This window comes from Puma concolor, chromosome A2 (genome assembly GCF_028749965.1).
Source record: "Puma concolor isolate L17-30 chromosome A2, mPumCon1.1.hap2, whole genome shotgun sequence".
In the NCBI taxonomy this organism is placed as follows: domain Eukaryota; kingdom Metazoa; phylum Chordata; class Mammalia; order Carnivora; family Felidae; genus Puma; species Puma concolor.
Window position 1 is genome coordinate 149,249,138 of NC_141668.1, and position 22,439 is coordinate 149,271,576.

A 22,439-nucleotide genomic window follows, 5' to 3' on the forward strand; every position below is an offset into this window, starting at 1 on the left:
TACTTCCTGTGATGGGAACAGATTCTGGAGCACAGAAATCTAGTCATAACTGGTTTCCCATGGTACCCAGGATACCAGTATAAGCCAGCTGGTTCTTTATCACTCAGGGTCGCTATCCTCATACAAATACTCTGGGAGAAGGGCACATTGTACCTGTCACTAACTAGCACAGTCAGCTCACTGTGCAACCTGCCAGGTGCAGGCCATGCCAGGAAGGAGATGCAGAGCAGTGGGGCCCTATCACTTCCTAGCCACGTAACTTTGGGAAGGTTACTTAATAGTCTCTGTGTCTCAGTTTTCTTCATTGGTTAAACAGAGATAATAACGGAGTAGCTTGCATACAGGGTTATTGCGAAGACTAGATAACGTCAGGATGTATTAGGTGTTCTGAGTGTTGTCTGGCTTGTGGTGAATGTTCAAGAGCATCAGTGAGTTGTCACCATCACCACCACCATCACAAGGCTTTGCCCTGGGAAGCCACAAGGCAAACGAGGATGAGAAAGACAGGAGGCCCTCATAAAGCCCGTGGAGCTGGGCAGAAGAGCTTATAGTGATGGCAAAGCAGTAATTAGAAACCAACTCAACTCTGATAACCACAAGTGACATACAAACGGCAAACGAGGACAGAGATTGGGAAAGGCTGCCCCAAAGGCAGTAGCAACTGAGGGTCCAGCACAGAGCCCCTGGCATAGCAGAAGCTCAAAGGTTGGTTGCTGGATTAAGAAACTAGGCTGTGAAGACTGAGAATTCAACAAGCAGCTGGAGGGACAAGAATAGGAGTTTATGGCAGTGGGAACAAGTAAAGCAAAGGCCAAGAAGAAAGCATGGGATGGGTTTCTGAGACCCAGAACTCACATTTAAGGAGCTCATGGGTGTATGTACTTGGGTGGTGAGGATATGGCTGGGCCAGGACAGGTGAGGAAGCATCACAAAGGATCCAGCCAGCCCTCGATTATGAATTCCTGCCAGCCCTCAAGTCTCAGCTGAAGCCCCTCCCTTTGCAAAGCCTCCTCGGACCCTGAGCCAAAGCAGGTCTTTAAGTCACATGCTGTCAGCACACCTCCATGGCACCGCAGGGAGACTTGCATGTGGTAGTCTAATTCTTTGAGAAATACCCAATTTCTGCACTAGACTGTAATCTCCATGAAGGTGCAGCCTATCTGATTTTTCTTGTCCTACATCCCCAAAGCCAGCACCATACCCAGAACAGAGTATCAAGCTATCTGTTCTGTTGAATGATGAATGAACAAATGACTGATGAATGAATGACTGTTTCCTCGTGCTCCTGCCAGGGACCAGCCACGGCCCGAAGCAGCCATGTGTGCTATCTGGAGATGCTCCCCACCGCCTCCCTACATGTGAAATGGAGAAATGGAGAAAGAACGTGTAATTGATGTATTCTGACATCCGGGACTAAAAGCTGGCACACAAGAAGCAAAGTACTACTAGCCGTCATCTCTCAAAGTTATACTGTGCTATTCAAGGGCTGAATTCAAGGACTTGTCAAAAAAGAATAGAAAGTGACTCTCTTCACTCTTCAGCCCTTCTGCTGCACCTTCTCCTCCACTCTCAACCCAGCAATCTTGCCCACAAAACAGATCTAAGAAAGACAGTGCACAGTGAAGATTCATAGCCCATGGCAATGGGAGTGTGCAGGGTTTGGCGGGTGAGCTGAGAGGTCTAAATCACCACTGCAATACACATGAAAAAGATGACACACACACAGGTAGATCAGCAGGGAAAGCTTTCTCTCCCCAAGTCCTAGAAAAAGCACTTTGAATGGGGTCTTGATGGGTAGAGGCTATTTCAACATCCTAGTGGGACTTTGCAGCTAATTCAGAACACGAGAGCTTTTAAAGAGCTTTTTTCCAAAAGAGATAAAGGGTACCCAGCCTGTCATTTTACCCTAGAATGAAAACTAACCAAATAATTAGTTTCAACACAACCATGAGGCTACATCTAATATGACCTCTCTTCTTGAGATGCCACCCTGGAAAGTTCATGTGCGCACACACACACGTGCGCACACACACACGTGCGCACACACACATACCTCACCTTCAGATAGCGGGGGACAAATGGTGTTTTGCCTGGGAATTTAGGTAACACTAAAATGAGGAAACAACAGCCCCCATTAGCTGAGGGTCATGGCTGAGGACAGAACAGACCAGGTGTGAATCTGTGTTCTGTCTTTTATGATCTGGCTGATCTCTCTGAGCCTTAGAGTTCTCAGCCCCTGCACTCATTCGTTTATTCCACAAATGTTTACTGATACAGACTATCACAGGAACCAAAAATAGAGCAATGAAGAAGCCAAAGGTCTTGCTCTGGAGAATGAACGTCCTCTAAATGAAGCAGCACCTCTAACCTCGGAGGTGGGTGTACGAATCAAAGAAGGCAAGAATCACAACAATGGCGGCTGCCCTTCACTGAATTCCTACAGCTGCCAGACACTGAGCTAAATTTTACAGTCATGGTCTAATTTAAAAATCCGTACAACAGTCCAGTGAGATAGAGATCACTTACAGAAGAGGAAAATGTAAAGCTGTTCAAGGCCATATACTATCCACAGGTAGCTTCTGGCACCATGAACTTCACACTCAGCTCCACTGCTCATGTCTGGCCCAAAGAGCCGGCGTTTCTGGGATGTGCAAGTTCACCTTCCTGTGCTACTCAGGTTACATCTCAGCCTTCCCTCCCCCAAGGGACCTCAGCTCTTCTTTACTGGCTCCAGCCTGAAAAGAACACGGCACACTTGTTGAATGAATGCTGGCTTTTTCTTTTTTCTTTTAATTTGTCAGTTTAAAGCAATTAACGTCATCTAGTCAGGCGTGTTATTAAGTCAACATTCAGGGGAGGCTGGATCAGGGGAAATGAGTATACCAGGTTATATAAATGCCAATTTACTCACTGTCTAAAATATCACAGAATTTCATCATATGTCAAATATTTTAGTCCCTTTTATTTTTGCCTTTTATATTCAAAGATGACTCCATTCCCTGATACAACTCTCAGAACAAGTCTGTGGTACAAGAACCCTTGGGAGATACGTTAGCAAAAATGGACAGGAGAATCTACCAGGATGGGATGTCATTTTAGCCTCCTCTGACATTGATGCTGCTCTGTCTTCCCTCGGCCACTGGGCCAAGTCCGCCTCATCGTCTACACCTAATACATCATTTTTGCACTGGTGTGAACTGGTGACCCTGCTAGACTCTGCGTACCCTGGTGGGGCCAGGAGTACCTCCACACCCTCCCCTCCCACAGGCACCTGCTGCAGACAGAGGCAGGGCGACAGATGGCGGTAGGATGTACAGACCCTGGCACAGCATGGACAGAGTGCCACCCAGCTCATGGTGGAGCATCCTGGGAGACGAGGTGAGGTCTGCCCTCCCCTAGAAGCAGGCTGAGTCTCAGCACGGAGGGACTCTCCAGCTCTGTCGCATACAGTCCCAGAGAAAAGCAACAAGCTGCCCCAAGTCTGCAAGTTCAGCAGTGTCAGAGCCAGGGCTAGAATCTGGAACTCAGACTTCCAGGCAGGGCCCTGGGACCCTCTAGTCCAGCCACATCACACCCAAATAACCAAAAGGGGAAAAAATTAAAAAAAAAAAAAAAAAAAAAACAAACAGGAAACCCAGCTCAGAAAACTCAGATCCAAATGGTAGGAAGATAAATTCTTGGAAGGAGGTAGAATAACCAAACCAACCTTCCACAAACAAATATGAGCATAATAGTCACATCTGCATCTGGGGGACAGGGTGGTCCTCTACCTGCTTCTCCGTCACTAGCTTCATGATCTTGGGCTCTGTTTTCTCAAATACAGTATGAGGATGGGATACTACTCATGGGCTATTGTGAAGATTAAATCACAAGAGCTCCCTATGCACTTGTCCATTCACCAAACACTCATGGAGCATCTGCCAGGACCAGGTCCTGGCCTTGCCAAGGACAAGGCATCATCCCCAGCCTCAGAAAGACAACACCTGGTCAGAGAAGGAGATGAGAAAGCAAATAACTGCCAGCAGGTGCAATAACAAATACCAGATGTAGTGGATGCTCTAAGAGCAGGAGGCCCATCTAACATAGATGGACAAACTTTGTAAATTCTGTAAATGCTAAGTAAAATATCAGGTGTTTTGAAGACCACTTGGCTCACCCTATGCTTCCCAAACCCGCCTCTTCCACTCTCCTCCCTGTCTCTCACATTTCCTCCCCGTCGCTCCCCATCATGCCACCCACATATCGCCTCTAGCTGGGCTGCCCACATGGTAACACCTGTGACCAACTGAGCTGGCTGCTGGCAATAGGAAGAGGCAAATGCAAACAGGTAAGAACAGGCGTCACAGTAAGACAGCCCTGAGTTCAAGAACCAATGCCACCACTTACTAACTCTGTGACCTTGGGCAAGTCCCTTCACCTCCCTGAACCTAAGTGTCCTCATGTGGAAAATGAGGCTATCAACGTACCTGTCTCATGGGATTGTTGAGAAGGTAAAATGAAATTTATACAGAGAGCTTAGCATAAACCTTATCTACCACTATCGGAAAATGCAGCGTTAGACTCAATGCTGCACCTCCCAGCATGAAAACGAACCCGCCTGTAATTTACCCTAGTAACACTGAGGGCACTGTTATTCTCTTAACATATTTATTAGGCTGTAAAATCAATGTATTGGTCACAGCCAGCCTTCCAAAATGAATAGAATAGAAAGAGCATAGTAGGTTACAAATGAATACGAAAGAAAAGAAAAGAAAAGAAAAGAAAAGAAAAGAAAAGAAAAGAAAAGAAAAGAAAAGAAAAGAAGAAAAACAGAATCAGAGTCCAGTCCAATAGACCAGACTGCACAGCAAGGAAGGCTAAGTAATGTTGCATGAAACTTGCGTTGCACATGTTAAGTCGTGTGCAATGGTTGCACTGAACCATGTATTTCTCACTTTGGGTCACGGTCAAAAAACTCTGAAAGCTGCAGACTTAGGAAAAATGCAGTTTTGTGCCCAAGAGGACCCTGGGAGAGCAATTCTCGTACCAGGGAGATGAGAAGCAGCCTTTTATGGAAAGCAGACGGCATCTTTCATATTGATGTTCACCAATTTTCTGTTAAAGGTCCTGGTAACCTATTTGGTAGGAAGAAAAGCCATTGGTGACAGGTCAACAAATTTCTCTCCATCTTACAAATTGGAGAATGGCCACTTCAACTCTGCTCAGTGATTTCTAAACAAACTGCTTCAACAATCAGATGTGCTCCTGGGTACCTTCTGACTTAAAAGATAAAATGCCTGACTTGTCTAAAGCCCCCTTCTCCACTGCAGAGAAAATCTCCATTCATGCCATGCCCGCTGAGGAAGCCTGGGTTCGGGGACTGAGCACAGACTTCACACACACGGACACTTAAGCAAACCACGGTAGGACGATGTGCACATTTCCCCTCAGCAGGAAAGAGAGGGAATGATTCAGTCTCTTTAGGGGAATCCAGAAGACTTCCCAGGGGTGGGATTCAAAGGGCATTTCTCAAAGCACGGTCTCTGGACCACCAACAACAGAATTACTGAAGATGTTTGCTGGAATGCAGATTCCAAGGCCCTGGGTCGAGCTTACTGAGTCCAAATCTCTGGGGTAGGACACTGGAATAATGCATTTTAATAAGTTCCCCAGGTGATATTTCAGCGTGAAGTCTGACCTCCTTGAGAGGCAGGGCTCAGCAGTCAGACAAGGGCAACGGGGTCAGCAGTGTGGATGGCGGGAGTTGCATGGGCCGAGGCACAGAGGCGTGACACAGCCTGATGCGTTTGGGGACCGCAAGCAGTGTGCTGTCACCGAAGCACGCACGGCCAAAGGATGCAAAGGTGGCCACAGTGGCAAAGGGATTGTGGCACCAAACACAACTCCACACGCCTCACTGCACATTCAATGGGTGTTTATCGAAGAAGGAAGGGAGTGAGAGAAGGAAGGAAGAAAACATTTCCAACATTGGGTCAAAAGCAAATGTGTTCTTGTAAGTCTGTTAAGACAGCTAAAGATTTTCCCAAACCAAGATATTCTACCCAAAACGAAGCAATTGGTCAGTTGAACCTCTATTGTGGAAAAGGAGAAGGCTGACGTCTCGGGTTTCCAGATGGGTTTATCAATGCTGAATAAACGCTTTTGTTGACTGTCTCCTACTCCCTTCATTTAACATAGATTGTACTAATAAGGGGAATGTTCCCCATGATACACCGGGACAAAATATTTGGGCAGTTAAAAACAGACACACTAAGGGAACATTTCCTCTACGTGAAATTCAGGCCTACACGTGGCTGGATCAGAGGAGAGGCCGCACAAGAACAGGCTTCCTGCGGGGTCCAGCGGTGGGGCTTGGACAGGCGTGGGCCAGGCTGAGGCTAGAGGCTGTCTCTCTCCATCTTCCAAGGAGCCCATTGTGGGACGTGGAGCCTTCCTTCCCTCTGTGGTCTCGACGCTCTGATCAATATACGAACTGGCAGTAAACACGCCAGTGCTCCAGGCCTGGCCCATTCTGGATTCACTGTGACATGGGCCATGCCACCAGGCTCAAGCACCCAGGGCTGGAGGGACTGGTCCCCAAGATGTGCCCCAAGCTTGGAACCCCCCCCCCACACACACACAGCTTGGAGCTCATGCCCTTCTGAGTAGTCCAACTCAGCATGAAGGTAGGAGGTAGGCGTCAGATTACGGTCAATGCGTGCCACGCAGCAAATCCCAGGTGTGATGTGACACAGGAGCAAAGACCACCCAAGGCAGCCTCCTAGCCTCCCCACAGAGTGATGTCCCAGGAGGAGCTGGACGGGAACTCCTCTGTAAGCCTGAGAAATGCAATAGTGTAGGACCTGATACTAGGGGAAGTGGGCTGAAGCTTAACATCTTCTGACAAAACTGCCCCTCCATTAAATCCACGTAATTTAATTCCCACTTCCCAACCAGCTGCTCCCCTAATCTCAGAGGGGCTGTGCTTGGTGCAAGCTTTCAGCATATCCGCGGGCCAGGCCTGGGGACGAGAACAGACAACCGCACCTTCAGGACTCAAAAGCAAATGCAAATAACCCCGCCTGGCTGTCTGGCCTCTCCCACCATGCCTTGCCTTCGTACAGGGAGGTGGGGGGACCAGCCATGCAGGCTGCAGCCAGGACGCCGTCCGAGAGCGGGTAATGCTGCCCTGTGGACGCTGCGGTTACATGCAGCGGACAATAAGCTCCCGATCGCCCACGACGCACACTCAGAAACCCAGTCCCAGTGATGTAAAGAATAGGCAAACAAATAAACAAACACATGCAAAATAAAAGAAACCTGCAAGGAGATGGAGAAACCAAGCCCAGCAAACACTGTGCAGCATCCTGACACCGGCAGGGCCTCAGAGAAGGTGAAAGGGATAGAAATTACAATTCACAGTTATCCCTAATGTCACTGGGAATGTGGCATTCGAGCACTTCATGGAATTAGCTGCAGCAGCTTCCTAATTGCCTTCGCCGAGTTGCCTCCCCCAGGTTGATGGTGGCGGCTGCGGCGGAGGCCCCATCAGTCTCGCTTGGTGCTCTTCGTGCACCCGCCCGGCACTGCGGTGCTCCCGCCCGGCACTGCGGTCCTCCCGCCGCAGCTGCTCGGCTTGGCGCTGCAGAGGTGCCGGGACCCCTCAGCCTGGTAAGGAGGCTTCTGGGCGAGACACGGCCGTGTTTTCGGGATGCGGCGGGGATGCTCCCCAGGGGCGAGGGGGTCGCAGGCTGGAAGAAGTGAGGACCAGCTGGCTCGGATGTCTGGCAGTGCCTGCTGGCACCAAGAGGGCTGTGGGCGAGGGACCTGCTTGCAGGGCTTCCGAGCTGGCTTGCTGCAGCCAGGAGGCAGCCCCCGACTTTTTGCGGCATCCATGCCTGATGCTGAGGATTCATAAAACCCAGTACGAGAGAGTAAATGGGGAAAGAGATGTGAAGGACCTAGTTCTTGGCCTGTGCTCAACAGTGTTCTTATTCTGATCACCAGCATGTGAGCACCAGAAAAAAAGGCCCGGCAAGGTTCTTCCTTTGTTTAATCTGTACATTCCGCCAACAACCCCTGAACCCCACCCTAAAGATAGCTCTGTGCTAAGTGCCTCTCCCATCAAAAAGAGCAAGTCTGCCCTTGGAGAATTTAAGGTCTAGTTACCTGCCTCCTTCTTGACACTCCCCACAGGAAGAGATAAGGGATCCTCAGGATATTGCATATCCCCAGGGCTGCCAGGGGCATGAACAGATCTTCCGGACTCATTCTATGCAAAATAAAACTGACCCTAGTGGGTCTAAGGGCTGTGGCCTTCAAGCTGGTTGTCAATCAAGCAGAAAAACAGAACTGTTCCTTCCCCGGGGGGGGGGGGGGGGGGGGGGCACCAACAAATACCCAGGAAAGATAGACAAAGAATGAGCACATCAAAAACCAAGGAGGTGAAATCTATTGGGCACTAAAACTGCGAACATGCCAACACAGGTGATTCTCACCATGACCCCATTTTACAGGTAAGGAACCCAAGGGCCAGAAGTGAAGCAAAGAAGGGATACACTGGGGCTCCAAGCCAGATCCATCTCGTACCAGGGTCCTGGAGCCCAAGCAGGCTCTTCCACAGGATCATCCGTTTCCATAATGCGGAACACAAAAAGGGAAACTGAGCCAAATTCAATGAAGATTCTCAGAAAGGCTTCTTAAGAGTCAGACCTGATGTGGAGAGGGCTGGCTGACCCTCAAAGGAAATCAAAAGACAAGCAGCATCATGTTATTATAATAAAAGAGGAAACTAGAAAGCTAGAAGGCTTACTGAGCCCTTCCCTCATTGTTGCTCCTTTTTATGTTATTTTTTTTTTAATTTTTTTTAACGTTTATTTATTTTTGAGACAGAGAGAGACAGACCATGAACAGGGGAGGGGCAGAGAGAGAGGGAGACACAGAATCTGAAATGGGCTCCAGGCTCTGAGCTGTCAGCAGAGAGCCCGACACGGGGCTCGAACTCACGGACCGTGAGATCATGACCTGAGCCGAAGTCAGACGCTTAACTGACTGAGCCACCCAGGCGCCCCTGTTGCTCCTTTTTAAATTCTGTATTATGAAAGCAAACGACAATGCATCCACTAAACATTCCAAAGGGGAAACATTAAGGATGAGGAAGAAGCTTCCACCAACTGTCCGAATGAGCCAATACCAGGCTAGGACCAAAACATGCTGGTCCTAGAAATACCCAGATGCTCCAGCCCATGCACCTGAACAGGACTCACAAGACCCAAGTTCTAAGCCTGCTTTTGCCACTTGGAGCTGGGGAACCTGGGGCAAAGTTACACTCTCTGTTTTGGCTTCTGCATCTCTAAAATGGAGGTGGTGACGGAACCAACCTCAGGAGTGGTTGTGAGGCATTAAATAATGCAAATGAAGCACATGGCACAACATACAAATCACCTGTATCAATATTATGATCACTTTCTAAGACGCCCTTGTGGAGCTCAGCAGTGAGCAGCTTCAATGGAGGTCTCCGAATGAGGCCTCCAGTGTCCCGATATCAGCACTCCCCCAAGTGGACAAACCACTATCTCCAGCAGCCAGCAGGCCCAGGTATGCGGGAGCAGCTTCTGGGGAATGGTGACAACAGCCCACCTTTTCCAAACGCTTCCTGTGAGCCACTATTGCTAAGCATCTTGTGTACATCTTCTCATTTGGACTTCCCAACTCCACCCTAGACGTTAGTACCATTGTGCCCATTTGACAGATAAGAACAGTGAGGTTCAATGACTGACTCGTCAAGGTCATATGATTAGTCAGTGGTAGCAGTGGATTCAAATCTGGATTAGCCTGACTCAGATCCAGACTTTCACCAACACATTTCTGCCTTCCCAAGACCAACCACCTCCCTTGTAAGTCGGTTAAGCGTCCAACTTCAGCTCAGGTCATGATCTTACAGTTCTTGAGTTCAAGCCCCACATGGAGCTCCGCACTGACCGTGTGGAGCCTGCTTGGGATTCTCTACCTCTCCCCTACTTGTGCTCTCTCACGCTCTCTCGCTCACTCTCTCTAAAAATAAATAAATATTTTTTTAAAAAAAGTTTTCAATCAATAATCCCTTGATTTCTTTCCAAGTCTATATATTTTTAACATTCATAGGGTATTTGTTTCACACAAAAACTGAAAATCTTGCAATTTAAGTAGAAAATCCAGCTGTGGCTCCGTAATTTTGAAATTCCTGTTCTGGCAAATGTATATCGCTGGCTTTTTTCAAAAGATTAGTGAGCTGTGAGCCCTTTCCTGAGAGGATTACATCTTATTTCAGGGTGACCAAGTGACTCCTAATATTCAGAAATACTCACACTTGGCCACAGATCTTGAGATTTTAAAGTAGACACCAGTTTTAATCTACACAGGGAAATAGCCCATGTATATTAAAACACACACACACACACACACACACGCGTGCATTTGACTGGTTGCCTGACAGTGAGTCCCTTAAACAGTGTCCTCTGTGCTGGTGTACAAAAGCACAGCATTCTGACAGGGGCACAGGCCAAAATTGAGAAAAAAGAATATTCAAACTTTAGCATTACCATCCAAGAAGCCACATAGCATAGGCAAAAACCTATGCCCACTGAGCTGTTTGCACATAATGTAATCATATTGTGTTAATAGAAATTTCACCGATAATGGAAAGTGGTAGGAGGCTAAGAGTAAAGCTGTATGTTATGACTCGTGGCCAAAGACTACCTACTTCCAATGGATTTATTGCCTCCCACACCTATTGTTCTTTTTGCACTATTTTTCCGCCTCTGCCTCAACAAAGCGCAATAGAAAAGGCATTACGGATGGTGCAGGTACAAAGAGCCAAAGCCCTGCCCGGTGTTTCTGAGTTTCCCCTTGCTTTGCAAATTACAGTACAATGTTATAGCAAGAACAAACTTGTGTCCCAAAACTTCCCACCTTTACTGTATGAGGGACTAGATTAGAAGAATTCGGGAAAGAAAGCAAAAGCAATCCACCTCCCTGGGGACATAATAAATGCTTTTGTTTGCAATGGTGCCTTTGTTGCATTAAATGCATATGCCATATGCTGTCTTAATTTTATGAACTCATCATGGGGTCAAAGTGACTAAAATTCCTGAAGTCTCTCCTGCTCTTCGTTAAAAATGAGGCAGGACACTACAAACAAGAGAAGCCAGGGCAGTGAGGCTTCCCATGTGCCACATATTGTTCCAAACACTTCGTGTGGGTTATAGCATCCAATCCTCCCCAATGCCTATGACACAGGTGCTTTTATTATTAGTTCTGTTTTGCCAGTGAGCAAACCAAAGGCCCAGGGAGGTAAAACTAGTGACTGGGAGAGCAGAATTCAGCTCCAAAGCCCGTGCTCTTTTTAAAAATCTCTTTTCAGCTGCTCAAGCTCATCGTAATAGAAATCTAGATTTTTCTAAAACCAGACACTTGGCTCCCTCCTGGGAGCCAAGAGTGAGCAGCTGTCAAGAAGGAAATGCAGGGTCAAGTTTACATCAGGGGAAGGTCTAGACTCAGGGCAATTCCACAGGCCAATTACACCTTTCACTCCATTTTAATGCAAAACACCAAAGTCTCAAGAAAATATGTCAAATCAGTAAGTGTATGATACCACATTTGCCATATTTAGAGACCTGAGCCAAGAGATGAAGAGCAGGTTTGACTTTTCAGGGAAAACATGGAGGTAAATGCTCCCCGGTTTTGGCAGAACTGCTCAGTCCTCTTGTCTTAGCTGAGACTGCATCCTGCTTGGGGATCCCACAAGGTCACTCTCTTCCTTGGCAGCTGTGCCCTCCAGGCTGAGAAGAGGCCTTAAGGTGTCCGACACTGCCACCTCCCCCCTGCCAGCCAGGGCCAGACCAGCCAACCCTGCCAACGCTCCCCTAGGAACCATTTCTGTCCCACGGAAGGCACAGCCCACGCTGGAGGTCAGAGAGCCCTTCCTGGCCTTGCTGCCCAAAGAGCAAATATCTCGAAACCCCACCCAAGCACACACGAGGCCTCTGGCATCCCCACCTACCCAGCCCTTCTCATCCTGCTGTGGCCCTGCAGACCCCGCCGAAGCGTGTGCTCAGGTGGGCTGATCCCACACAGCCGTCATGTGCTGTAAAGGAAAGTCAAAGGCTTGGGGGGGTCAACATGAACCCATGTGAGTCCCAGCCTCACCGCGTGGCCAGCTGAGCTACAAGCCCCACCTGGGAGAGGCGGTAAGGTGGGCCGCCTCCAGGAGAACTAAGGACCACATCAGATGCCTTACATGATCTGCTTTCATACAAAGAACGCTTGGCTCGTGAACACTCAGAAGAAAAAAAAAAAGTCCATCTCCTTCCTATCCAGCCCCCATCAACCATCTGTTTACCTAAGCTGGTTATGACCTTGGTGGATTTCAAGAAGCTGCTGGTGCTGTCAGACTCTGATGTTCTGTAACATTTCTGGGCACAAATGGTGCTTGGGCACTTTTCGGAACTACCTGGCCCAAGAGGAACTACCACAGCTTCTGCATGTTCACCTTCATGCCCGACTTCTTACTGATTTTCACTGCTGGTTACAAGGGCTGCGTGCATAAACAATTTTCTAAAGCTATGCGTCTACAATAGCACCCCCCACCATGACTTCCAAGTGTTGGTGCCTATGTCTGTACAAACCGGGGTGGCCCGCGTCACTCCTTCAACATCTTCAAGGAGACCAGCAGAGGACTGCAAACACAACAACAGGATGTGCCAAGCAAGCTCTGAAACATAGGCAGGCAGGGCCAGTGGGAAGGGCCAAGGGACACAGAATGCCTTTCAGTGCCTCCTGCGACTTGGTGGCAGATGGCAGTCCCCATGCATCATTGCACCTCCCTGTCCTGACAGGAGGAAAGACCCCCTGCCCAGTGAGGTGCCCTGTCCCCTGCTGGTCTCCAGGGCCACCACCTAGGAAGCTGTTGGGAGAAGTCTAGCAGGTGGGAGGAAATACCTGGAATGCTCTCCGAGAGGGCATTCGGATCAATGAGTGTCCATGGCTGGCTCCTGGATGTGCCCCCCCGCCCCAGCGAGAGGATCGCTGGGCGCCTGGGCTCTCCTATGGCTTTAGCCGCACCCTGAACACTGGGGCACAGGCAGCCACTCCTCAGCCTGACCCACTGCCCCCACAGCAGGGTGAGCCAGGAAGAAGGTAACAGGGAGACCCTGAGGCAGTTCTTCAAGCCCGATGTGTGAGGGGTTCCACTCATGACCCTCAGGGAGAAGAGAGCTGACCTCAAGGAGAGGAGGGCATGTCTGGGGGGAGGCTGCCTCCACATAGCCTCTTCCCGCTGGGGTCCACAAGCTTATCCCCGTCAGGTGGGAGGTGGGATCACCTGCCAACATGCTGGCACCCAGCACTCACCCACCCATTCGTGCACTTGCTCATTGAGTCACACATATCTGTGAGCCAGGCCCCACGGATGCTCAGGGAAGGTTACCTGAAGACCCTCTATTCATATCATGCAACCAATCATGACCTCAACCAATCCCTGCCGGGAGGCTTTCCCATACCAGGCACCATGCTAAGTGTTTTTTGCACTTTATTCCATTTAATCCTCACTACAGCCTACAACGTAGAAGGTGCTGGTCTCCTTTCACGTTTGAGGGTACAGGTTCAGAAATGTTAAACTACGAGGCAAACCAGCTAGGAAACGGCAGATTTGGGACTCCAATCCCAGTCCCTCTGACTCTACACCTGTCTTCTCTGCTGTTATCGAGGCTTTCAGTTCCTGAAGTAACTTCTCAGCTGTTACCTCATTTAATCCTCCCAGACACCCAGGAGGTGGAGAAGCGCAGGGATTAGCCACAGTTGTTTCAAACAAGAACTGAGGTTGAAAAAGGTCACACAGGGTCAAAGGGAAACTCCAGCACAGCGGCCAGGTAAGCACACTCCATCACCTTGGAAAGGCTGCTTAACTTCAGTAAACCTCAAGCTCCAGATCTGTAAAATGGGGTGAATGGTAGTCCCTGACTCATTCGGTCGCTGGGAGAACTTAGGGATGGCGGATGGCACATGTGAAGTACTTATCACAATACCTGGAATGCAGGACTTGCAGAGTGGACGCTACCTGTCTTTACTAGGAGATTAAGCAATTTGCCCAAATCCACTCAGGAAACGCCTACAGAAAAGATAAAAAGACAAATGCCGGGGCTCCGAGGCCAGTGACCTTTCCTTTACCAACACTGCATCTCCAAAGGAGTGCGTCTCTGAAAATGCTCCATGCTCTCCACCTATTATGAGGATGAACAAAGACGGGCAAAGGACACCTTCTAGCCTGTGGCGGGAGCGAACGTTCAAGTAGGCTGAGAGGACGAACTACCCAGCAGGGAAAAGAAAAAGCCGAAATGAGGACGGCCTGCCCCGTAGAGGACTTCGCCCAGCACCCAACAGGCCCTGTGCTTTAATGCTCTGCTGTCATCATCTTTAAATTCTTCTTAGTGTTTGAAGGAGGAGCCCCATATTTCCCTTGCACATTGGGCCCTGCAAATTATGTAGCTGGTCCTGGTCTCAGAAGATCCTCAGCTTCCAGCTGCCTACAAGATCTCAGGTGCCAGCTGGACTGGCTCTGTCCCAGCACCCTGGTGGGGTCCCTCAAGCCACACTCTCTGGCAGCCCGAGAGGACAAGAGTGGTCTTCTCCATCAGCAGGCGGCATCTGGCACAATCTGTGATAAGCAGCATCCATTTTCACGGGCATATGCACGCATGCACGAAGCTAATAAGTGTAATGGTAATGACATGTGCGAGCCCTGAATATCAACTGGCTTCACCTACAACGGATAACCAGAGGTCTGTTCTGTGAACCCACAGCCATTTACGGCCCTGCCCAGCTTGCCTGTCCAGATCATTTACATGGATAACAGCTCTTTTAACCTTCGGAGGCTACTGTTCTCCAATATCAGGTGCCAAGATAAACACTCTGAAGTGCACAAAGAAGTGGCCATCTATTTCTTGTCAAACGATAATGCTCTCCTTTCCAATATGTCCTTGAAATGCCCATTAATAGTTTGGCTTCTGAGCTGTTTATTTCCATAATCTTGATTTGGGGTAACCAGGAAGGTATGCAACATACAAATTTAATACACATTATACATTTAACGCCTTATTTAAACAGCCTTGGAATGAGCACCTAATGAGTGGTGGATGTCCAAAGCAAATGGACACTGAAATGTTTACCATTTATTGGTAACACACTGGACTCTTCTCATAGTTTGTATCCGTAAAATAACTTTCTTCTGAAAAGCAGACATGCTGGCTACACACACAGAAATCCCCTAAAAAAAATCAGCGATGCAGATGCCTAATCTGTCAAGGCGGGGGGTTGTGGTCCAGACAGAGGACTGTGTCACAGAGGGGTCTCTGAGACTGGCTTTACATTTCAGGAACAACCACCTCAGTCTGCTGGTTACTAAATACTCAGGAAAATCACAGGAAATCAAGCAGCCCTCCTCTTCCTCTATATCATTTCCTTCTCTCGAAGGAGACGCTAACTTTTGTTTAATGGACCAAAGAAGGCTGATAAAGACTCCACCAGTGTTTCCAGAAGCCTGACGTGGGGAACTCTGTCTCTTTCCGAATGATACGCAATAGCGTGACTGCAATCACTCGAGATAAAACATAGGCCATTATGTCTCTTGTATAAAAGTTGCATTAAAAGGATCTCAGATGCTAATTCACAGACTGGCATTTACAGCATTTATTTCATCTTTTCTCTGTCTCAGCCACAGCAAACATCCCAGTCAGAGCAGAGCGTCCCAGGGAGCACAGAATCTGTTCAAAGCCTCTGTCTAGAAGATGCTGTGGGTCTCCGCCGAGGAGGACCATTTCAATTAGCACTGTGACTGCGAAACATGGAGGACCCCTGACCGACATGAACACGGACAAAGAAGAAGTCCATTTGTTGCCATCTATGACGGTAAATCTGGATGAATAGCAGACAGGACACAAAAGATCTGGGTGAGAATATACGCTTCTTTAAGTAAGCCCAACGCACCAAGTCACGTATTGATCAACCTAAGTGTGAGCACTACCACCAACTGAGGATCAGTCAAAGACTGAAAAGGGCTCAAACCTCAAACTTGCACTCCTGGGACCATGTGCTCCAGGCTGCAGGACAGCTAAACACCTGGTGGGCCCACAGGTGCTTGGGGTAATGATTCCACGTCTCTTTTACTTTTGTTCGTCCTCATACATGGCTAGGTCTTCACCACAAAATGGACACACCAACTGTGCTTGCACGTGCCCCACAGATTTCATAATTATTAGGTGATTTGGTACTCGCGTGCTTGCCTAAAAGCACCCTGGTATTAGAATAAGATAAAACATAAAATGAAATAAAGAGCCAGAATGAGATCGCCATAGTAATTGATCAAAATTATAACCACACTGAAATAAAAATCTGAGTTTGCCTCCGACAAGAAAATAATGCCTATATTTTCGTTTCCCTTAATTTTGACCAGCATCTGCAAATCCAGCCACAGGGGCTGCAGCGGCTCCTAATGAAAGAAAAGGCAAAGCAGAAATCTATCTGGCAGCAAAGAAATTTTGAGAGAACGTAAAAGAAGAAAAAGACATGAACAAAAGAAGTTCAGACAAAAATTTAGCAAAGCCATACAAAAAGAAGTTTCTCTGCTGGGCAAAGGACAGCGTGTGAGTTCACAAATGCAGTTAGATACATGCGTGGGTAAGATATCACTGACTTGCAACTGGTTCACCCTGTTCCACTAATGTTCTGGTGACTGGGATAATGAAACCAGTAAAGTGTCCTGAAAGACTGAAATCTGTCATTTCTGAGACTTCAAGGCTTTTAAAAATAATCTGCCAGAGAAAAGTCCAGGAGCTGAAGTGGCGTTGGGAATTAAAGCACTGGCGGTGGAGGCTGAATGCATTCATCTTGCAGAATGACAAACAACTGTGTTTTCTCAACAAAAATGTTCAGCAAAGTAGCACCCCCCCCCCACCTAAAAAGCAATCTGTACACGCGTCAGGCTTCCTACCCAATTCCTGACAAGTGAATCCTCCTTTTCAATTATTTAAAAGTCCATCGATCTCCACGCTGATGAAAAGTCATAATTATCAAAATGGGTGAAAGAACCAACCTTTCACTTTGCTGACTCCGTCTTGCGCAAAGAGACATCACGTTTATGTATTAAAGCCGTCCTCTCAATAAATAGTTGATGACGCAAAAGCCTTGCCATGCATTCCAAGAAGTGCATGTTTGGTAAGCGCTGCATGAGGCATCCAAGGTAAATGTCAATTATTTTCCTCGCATTAAAGACAGAGACATACCGTACCTGTATTTCCGCTGTGTACTTATCATCACAATTCTAGAAAGTGTAATTGGAACCCTTCATTCCCATAAACATAGCATTGTCTGAATGCGGTACTAAATAGAATGAAAAACCCAGCCTCGACCACATTCTTCCTAAGGAGGATGAAATGAGAATCACACCACTTTAAAACCTTGTATTGTGGATGTTCAGAGTGTGGAGCCCACGAGTTTAACAGCCTAGGTTACCAGACCCACCGGAATGCTGCACACTGAATCCCCAAATAGAGAGGTAATAAAACTATACCTCTCCAAAAGAACACAAACAATGTGCATTCTTTGAGGAAAATGAAGCAAGATAGAGGCAGCTGAATACCGGCATAAGTACGTCAAATAGGAAAGTTAATTAAAAGTTGAAGTGAATCGAAACGTCTACAGTACCTGCCGGCTTAGGACAGCGGGATACGGACCCGCAGCAGCACGACACGACTTCCCTTGCAGGGGCCCATGGTTCTGTAACAACCGTAAAACCCCTCAAGCTTAACTCTGGGCCCAAAATACAAGTCTCATGTTCTTCCATTCCGTACTGAAAACACGCGACTTTGCTAAAACACGATGACTGCATCTTATAAACTCAAAAATATCCTCTTCTTAAGAAACTAATAGGCTGCTATTCCTGTGCTCAGCAAAGACAAAAAGCAGGGGGGAAAAAAAGAGTAAAATTCTGGCGGAGAATACCTACCATATTATCATAAGCTAAAGTAGCAAAAGCCGTGGTATTAAACATAGAAACAACTGAGGACATACTCTCTTTCTTGAAGCCGTGACAATGAAGTACATTGTTAAATACTTGTATTTATGCTGATGAAGTCAGTGATAATACTACCAGCTCAAATTATATTATCTAATAAAAGCCTTACCAAAATGGCAGTTTTCCCAGTCTCCAAACACCTTAAAATAAGCGGCCAATTGTTATTTAACTTACACTCACAATAGCTGTTTTGTAAAGTTTTTGCCCTAGTGCAAAAATTACTAAGCTCCCATTCTAAAAATGAACACACTACATTAATTCACAACAAGAAGCGTCAACTAGAGAAACTACACAGAGCATGTAAAATTATACACTGGTATACAGTATACCCACTTAACTGAAAACCAAGTTCAAATGTCCATGCCTTAAAAGTGTAATTATGCAAAAGTGTCCATTATGCAACATGGTATTGTCACCTTTGAAGACCCTTAATACAGTGTTCGCACATTTTTCAGCCAAGTTTTTTTTTTTTTTTTAACTCATTTTGAAAGTATCTTCATTATTAAGGATGAAGTGACGTGATGGAAGGGTGCATAGAGTTCTGACTGGAAGAGTGTTTCTTCACACACATGGGCAGAAACTCGAAAATAAGCAAGAGAAAGGCAACTGTCTCCTTGCTTTTCCAAACGATTTGATGCCTCCCACACTCTGAGCACCTGAGACCTTTCTTATACCTTCCTATACTCTGAACTGTCAAAAATCAATGTTCTCTGCTAATTTAAAAAACACTGTCATATTTGGAGGTAACGGGCCAAGATGACCAAAAGGTACCTACAAAAGTGCCCCCCAAGTTGTCCGGCATGCCTGCCCATCGTTCATGAAAGTCCTTGCCTATCAAGCCAAAGCCATAGGTATCTCAGGACTCCTCAGCAGATGCCAGCATTCCAAATGCAAGAGCAGGTACGCACCCTGGAACCCAATGGCAAGCAACACCCCACCTTCCCCTCGCATCAGATTACAAAAAGCCAGGCAACAGCAAGAAATGACAACAAAGCCATAAACAGCTGGATATAATTACACAATTGTCAAGCTGCAAACATGACAAAAGCAGAGCTAAGCTTGTGAATTCAATATCAGAAAGGATACTGATGAGAAGGTAAGAGAAGCATTTTGGCTGTTTCCAATTTGCTATTATAGAGTGGCCAATAATATGGCTGATGGGCTTTTGTGCAGCACGTATGTGAGTGCGAGTGCCTGTGCTAACTTCAGAGAGAAGGAAAAAGCGTATCTCATGCGCTTCTACAAAACGTGAGATAAAAGGTATGTAAGCACACACACACAAAAAAAACATTCACAGGCTCTGAAGGGATACTTTCAGAGTTGGTACAACCGCACTACAACATGCATTTGAAAAATGTTTCTTTAAAGTTATACAAAACGTTCTCTTCTTTAAAAGCATAAGGAAAATACACAAGCAATGCAACACACGCAGTGCAACAGTCCAAAACTTTCCACATAAAACATCTGACACGCAGGCAAAATGCCAAAGCAGAATACAGACTGGTCCAGGTTAAAAGAATGCTAGCAAAGACTCAATTCCTATAAACGGAGAGGTGGGTCACAGGAATGTAAATGATCATCTTCCATAAAGGCACATCGTAGCCTCAAGTTTTTATCAACTGCCTATAATTCAATGGATTCCTTCCCCAAATAGCGGAGTTGAGCAAACAATTTTTTCACGGTTTCAAAGAATATGACTATTGGCAATTTTTAAGAATAACTTCCCTCATTCCATTGTGGGCTGATGCCTTATTACGATATTCGGATTTCATGTGACAAACTGTTTCATATAATGTCCCCAAAAACGCTACTCTCTGAAGCGGAATGCCATAAATAAAATACGTACTTGGTTACCAGGCAGCATGCATAACACATATGTTACATTGGCCCAAAAAGCACATTTAAAAATGCTTAAAAGTTAACTTGACAATTTAAGCTGTTTGTACCCATTTTCAGAGAATTATCCCCTAAAGGCCAATTTTTATTTTCTATCTTTGAGAGAATACTTGGATTAATCCTGTTGATTTGTTAACTTGAAATTCTTTTTAACCCCTGTAATCTCTCCTTCCCAGCCTATATTTTTCCTTTTTCTTCCTTGGAGAGGAGGGCAAAGGACCATACATTTCACAAGGTAATTTTAAGCATCATACTGCCTGTTTGAATTAAAATTGATGCAGCTTCTGATAAAAGCCTAATAATCAATTCTCCGTTCTCATTACTCTCCAGAACTATATGGACGCAGACCAATTTCTTAAGTTTGTGGACTACTCTCATAGGTTATTACCCGGCAGTGCAGCTGAGTGGAAAGATAACCACATTCATTCTCCTTATCTGTAATGATGTAATGCATCCCAGCCGTGGGTCTAGATGATTGGGGAATAATGGGATTGTACAACCGCAGGGATGACAAACAATAGTGCAGCGTCTTTCTCAGACACGCCGAACCCCAGTCTCCAACGCAGGCAAGGTGAAAGACATCGTAAAACAGGCGCTGACGCTGCCCCTTGGATGAAGTTAGCATTTTTTTGGCCAGAGAAGCATCTGCCCTCACACTGTAACAGCAATACCGGCACTGGAAGGAGAGCCATGCAAAAACACTCAGTTTCTGAGCCCTAGCCAGGACAGTGCCAGTGAGTATCCCGCTTTTCTTTGTGTTTAGAATCAAGTGTCATCTAAAAATAACCAGTTGGTGAGGAGAAGTCATTGCACACTTCATTGCCAAGAAACGAGGGGATCAGAGACACCTCTGATAACTGATGCTGCTCCTCGGGGATCACGTTTGTTTGGAAAACTAAATCTGCCTCCATTTTCTGTGCTGGAAAAATCATCGCTTCCTGCCACCACAGAAACCTTACCTTTTGCAGAAGCTGGGAACCAGAGTACTTAGCAGCAATGGATTTTATCTCCCCACCAAAAGCCGAGGCCCAGAGCTTCACCCTACAGGGAGAAAGGGCAAATGTATCACCCGTGTCACAGTCAACACACACGCACACACGGAGCTGTGGCTGAAGGAGCCGGGCGATATAACATTGGAGGGGGAGAAAAAAAAAAAAAAAAAAAGATAGAAAAAGCGCCTGGGTAGAAACTGCCAGCACCAAACTGCAGAGCGCAACGCAGGAGGGGGCCCGAGGGGGGTCACATAGTTCAGAATGCGCCAAGTCTCCCAAGCTCTCTAAAAGATCACTGGGGGTTATGTGAATAATTGCCCGAGAACTGGACCACGCAAACTGGGATCACCTGGCAAATACTAGTCGGAAGAAACCCACCCATCCCCCCACCCCAAAAGAAGTGAGATGGCAAGATAGCAAAGAGGGAGTAAATAAACGGCCCGTGGAAGTTGGATTCGGTAAACAGGCTTCAAAGTTGGAGGTGTCACTTGAGGTGAGCCTCTCCAGGTCTCCCTCGCCGACCCGAGCCAGGGGGCAAGAGCATCCCACCCCAGCCTCGCCGCCCCACGCCCGTCCTGAAAGGCAGGTGCGAAAGGCGAGGCCGACGCCGGCGGCAGGTCCTGCCCGGCCGCACCTGCAGGCGCCCAAACTTGGACACGGCGGGTCGCGGGCGGCCGGGTCCCCTCCCCGGGCGGCGCACGACCCGGCACTTACACGGAGAGCGGGATCTGCTGCTCCGAGCGCACCACGGCCCCCAGCGCTGCGTAGAGAAGCGCGGCGGCGAGGAGCGCCGAGGCCCCCCGGGACGCGCGCCGCTGCGAGCCCGGCCCGGCCATGCTGGGCTCCCTCCGACGCGCCGGCGGCGGCGACAGGAGCGGCCGCGGGGAGCTGCGCCGAGCGGGCGGTGGGCGAGCGCGCTGGGCTGCCTGCTCCGCGCCGCCCCGCCTGCCTCTCGCGCGCCGGGCTCACTTGGGGAGCAGAAAAAGGAGCAGGGGGTGGGGGAGGGCGGGAAGGAGGGAGGGAAGGGAGGGGAGAGGCAGGCAGGCAGGCGGGGGGAGGAGGGAGAGAGCCGCGCCTCTCGCTCGGCGGCCGCCCGGCCCCGCCTCGGCGGCCCCGGGGAGTCCGGCGGGCCCCGGCGGGAGGGCGGGAGGCGCCGCGCGGGCGGGGACTCGCAAACTCCAGTGTCCTTGGCGGCGGCGGAGCGCGCCCTGCCCCGCCCGGCCACTGCGGCCGCCGAGTTCTTTACAACTCCGCAGTCCGCCGCCGCGGGCGCGACTCTCGGGCTGGCCCCGGGGCGGTCCCCCGATCCCGGCGGCCCGAGCAGCGGGGGCGGGGGGGGGGGGGTCGGGGACGCTCGAGGGCGGCCGGGTCCCGGCCGGCGGGGTCTCGTGCCGCGACGCCTCAGAGGATTCTCCGGAGGGTAGGGGCGGGCGCAGAGGCAAAAGTGAGGAAGGCGCCGGGGCTCG

General features: G+C 48.3%; 1 protein-coding gene across 5 annotated transcripts in view; it reads right to left on the minus strand.

Annotated features, from left to right (window-relative positions):
- CACNA2D3 (calcium voltage-gated channel auxiliary subunit alpha2delta 3) overlaps window positions 1-21,935 on the minus strand; it is an 863,963-nt gene extending 842,028 nt beyond the window's left edge. For 4 of the 5 annotated variants that reach the window (XM_086697917.1, XM_086697916.1, XM_086697914.1 and 1 more), the window contains exons 1-2: window positions 21,688-21,934; window positions 20,941-21,022 (exon numbers count right to left, since the gene is read on the minus strand). In XM_086697917.1, the coding sequence (XP_086554043.1) occupies window positions 20,941-21,022; window positions 21,688-21,809 (204 nt within the window). In that variant the 5' untranslated portion in view covers window positions 21,810-21,934. Of the gene's footprint in view, window positions 1-20,940; window positions 21,023-21,687 lie in introns of all 5 variants that reach the window. The other variant, XM_086697915.1, reaches the window with a different exon arrangement.
- Window positions 21,936-22,439: the final 504 nt, after the last annotated feature.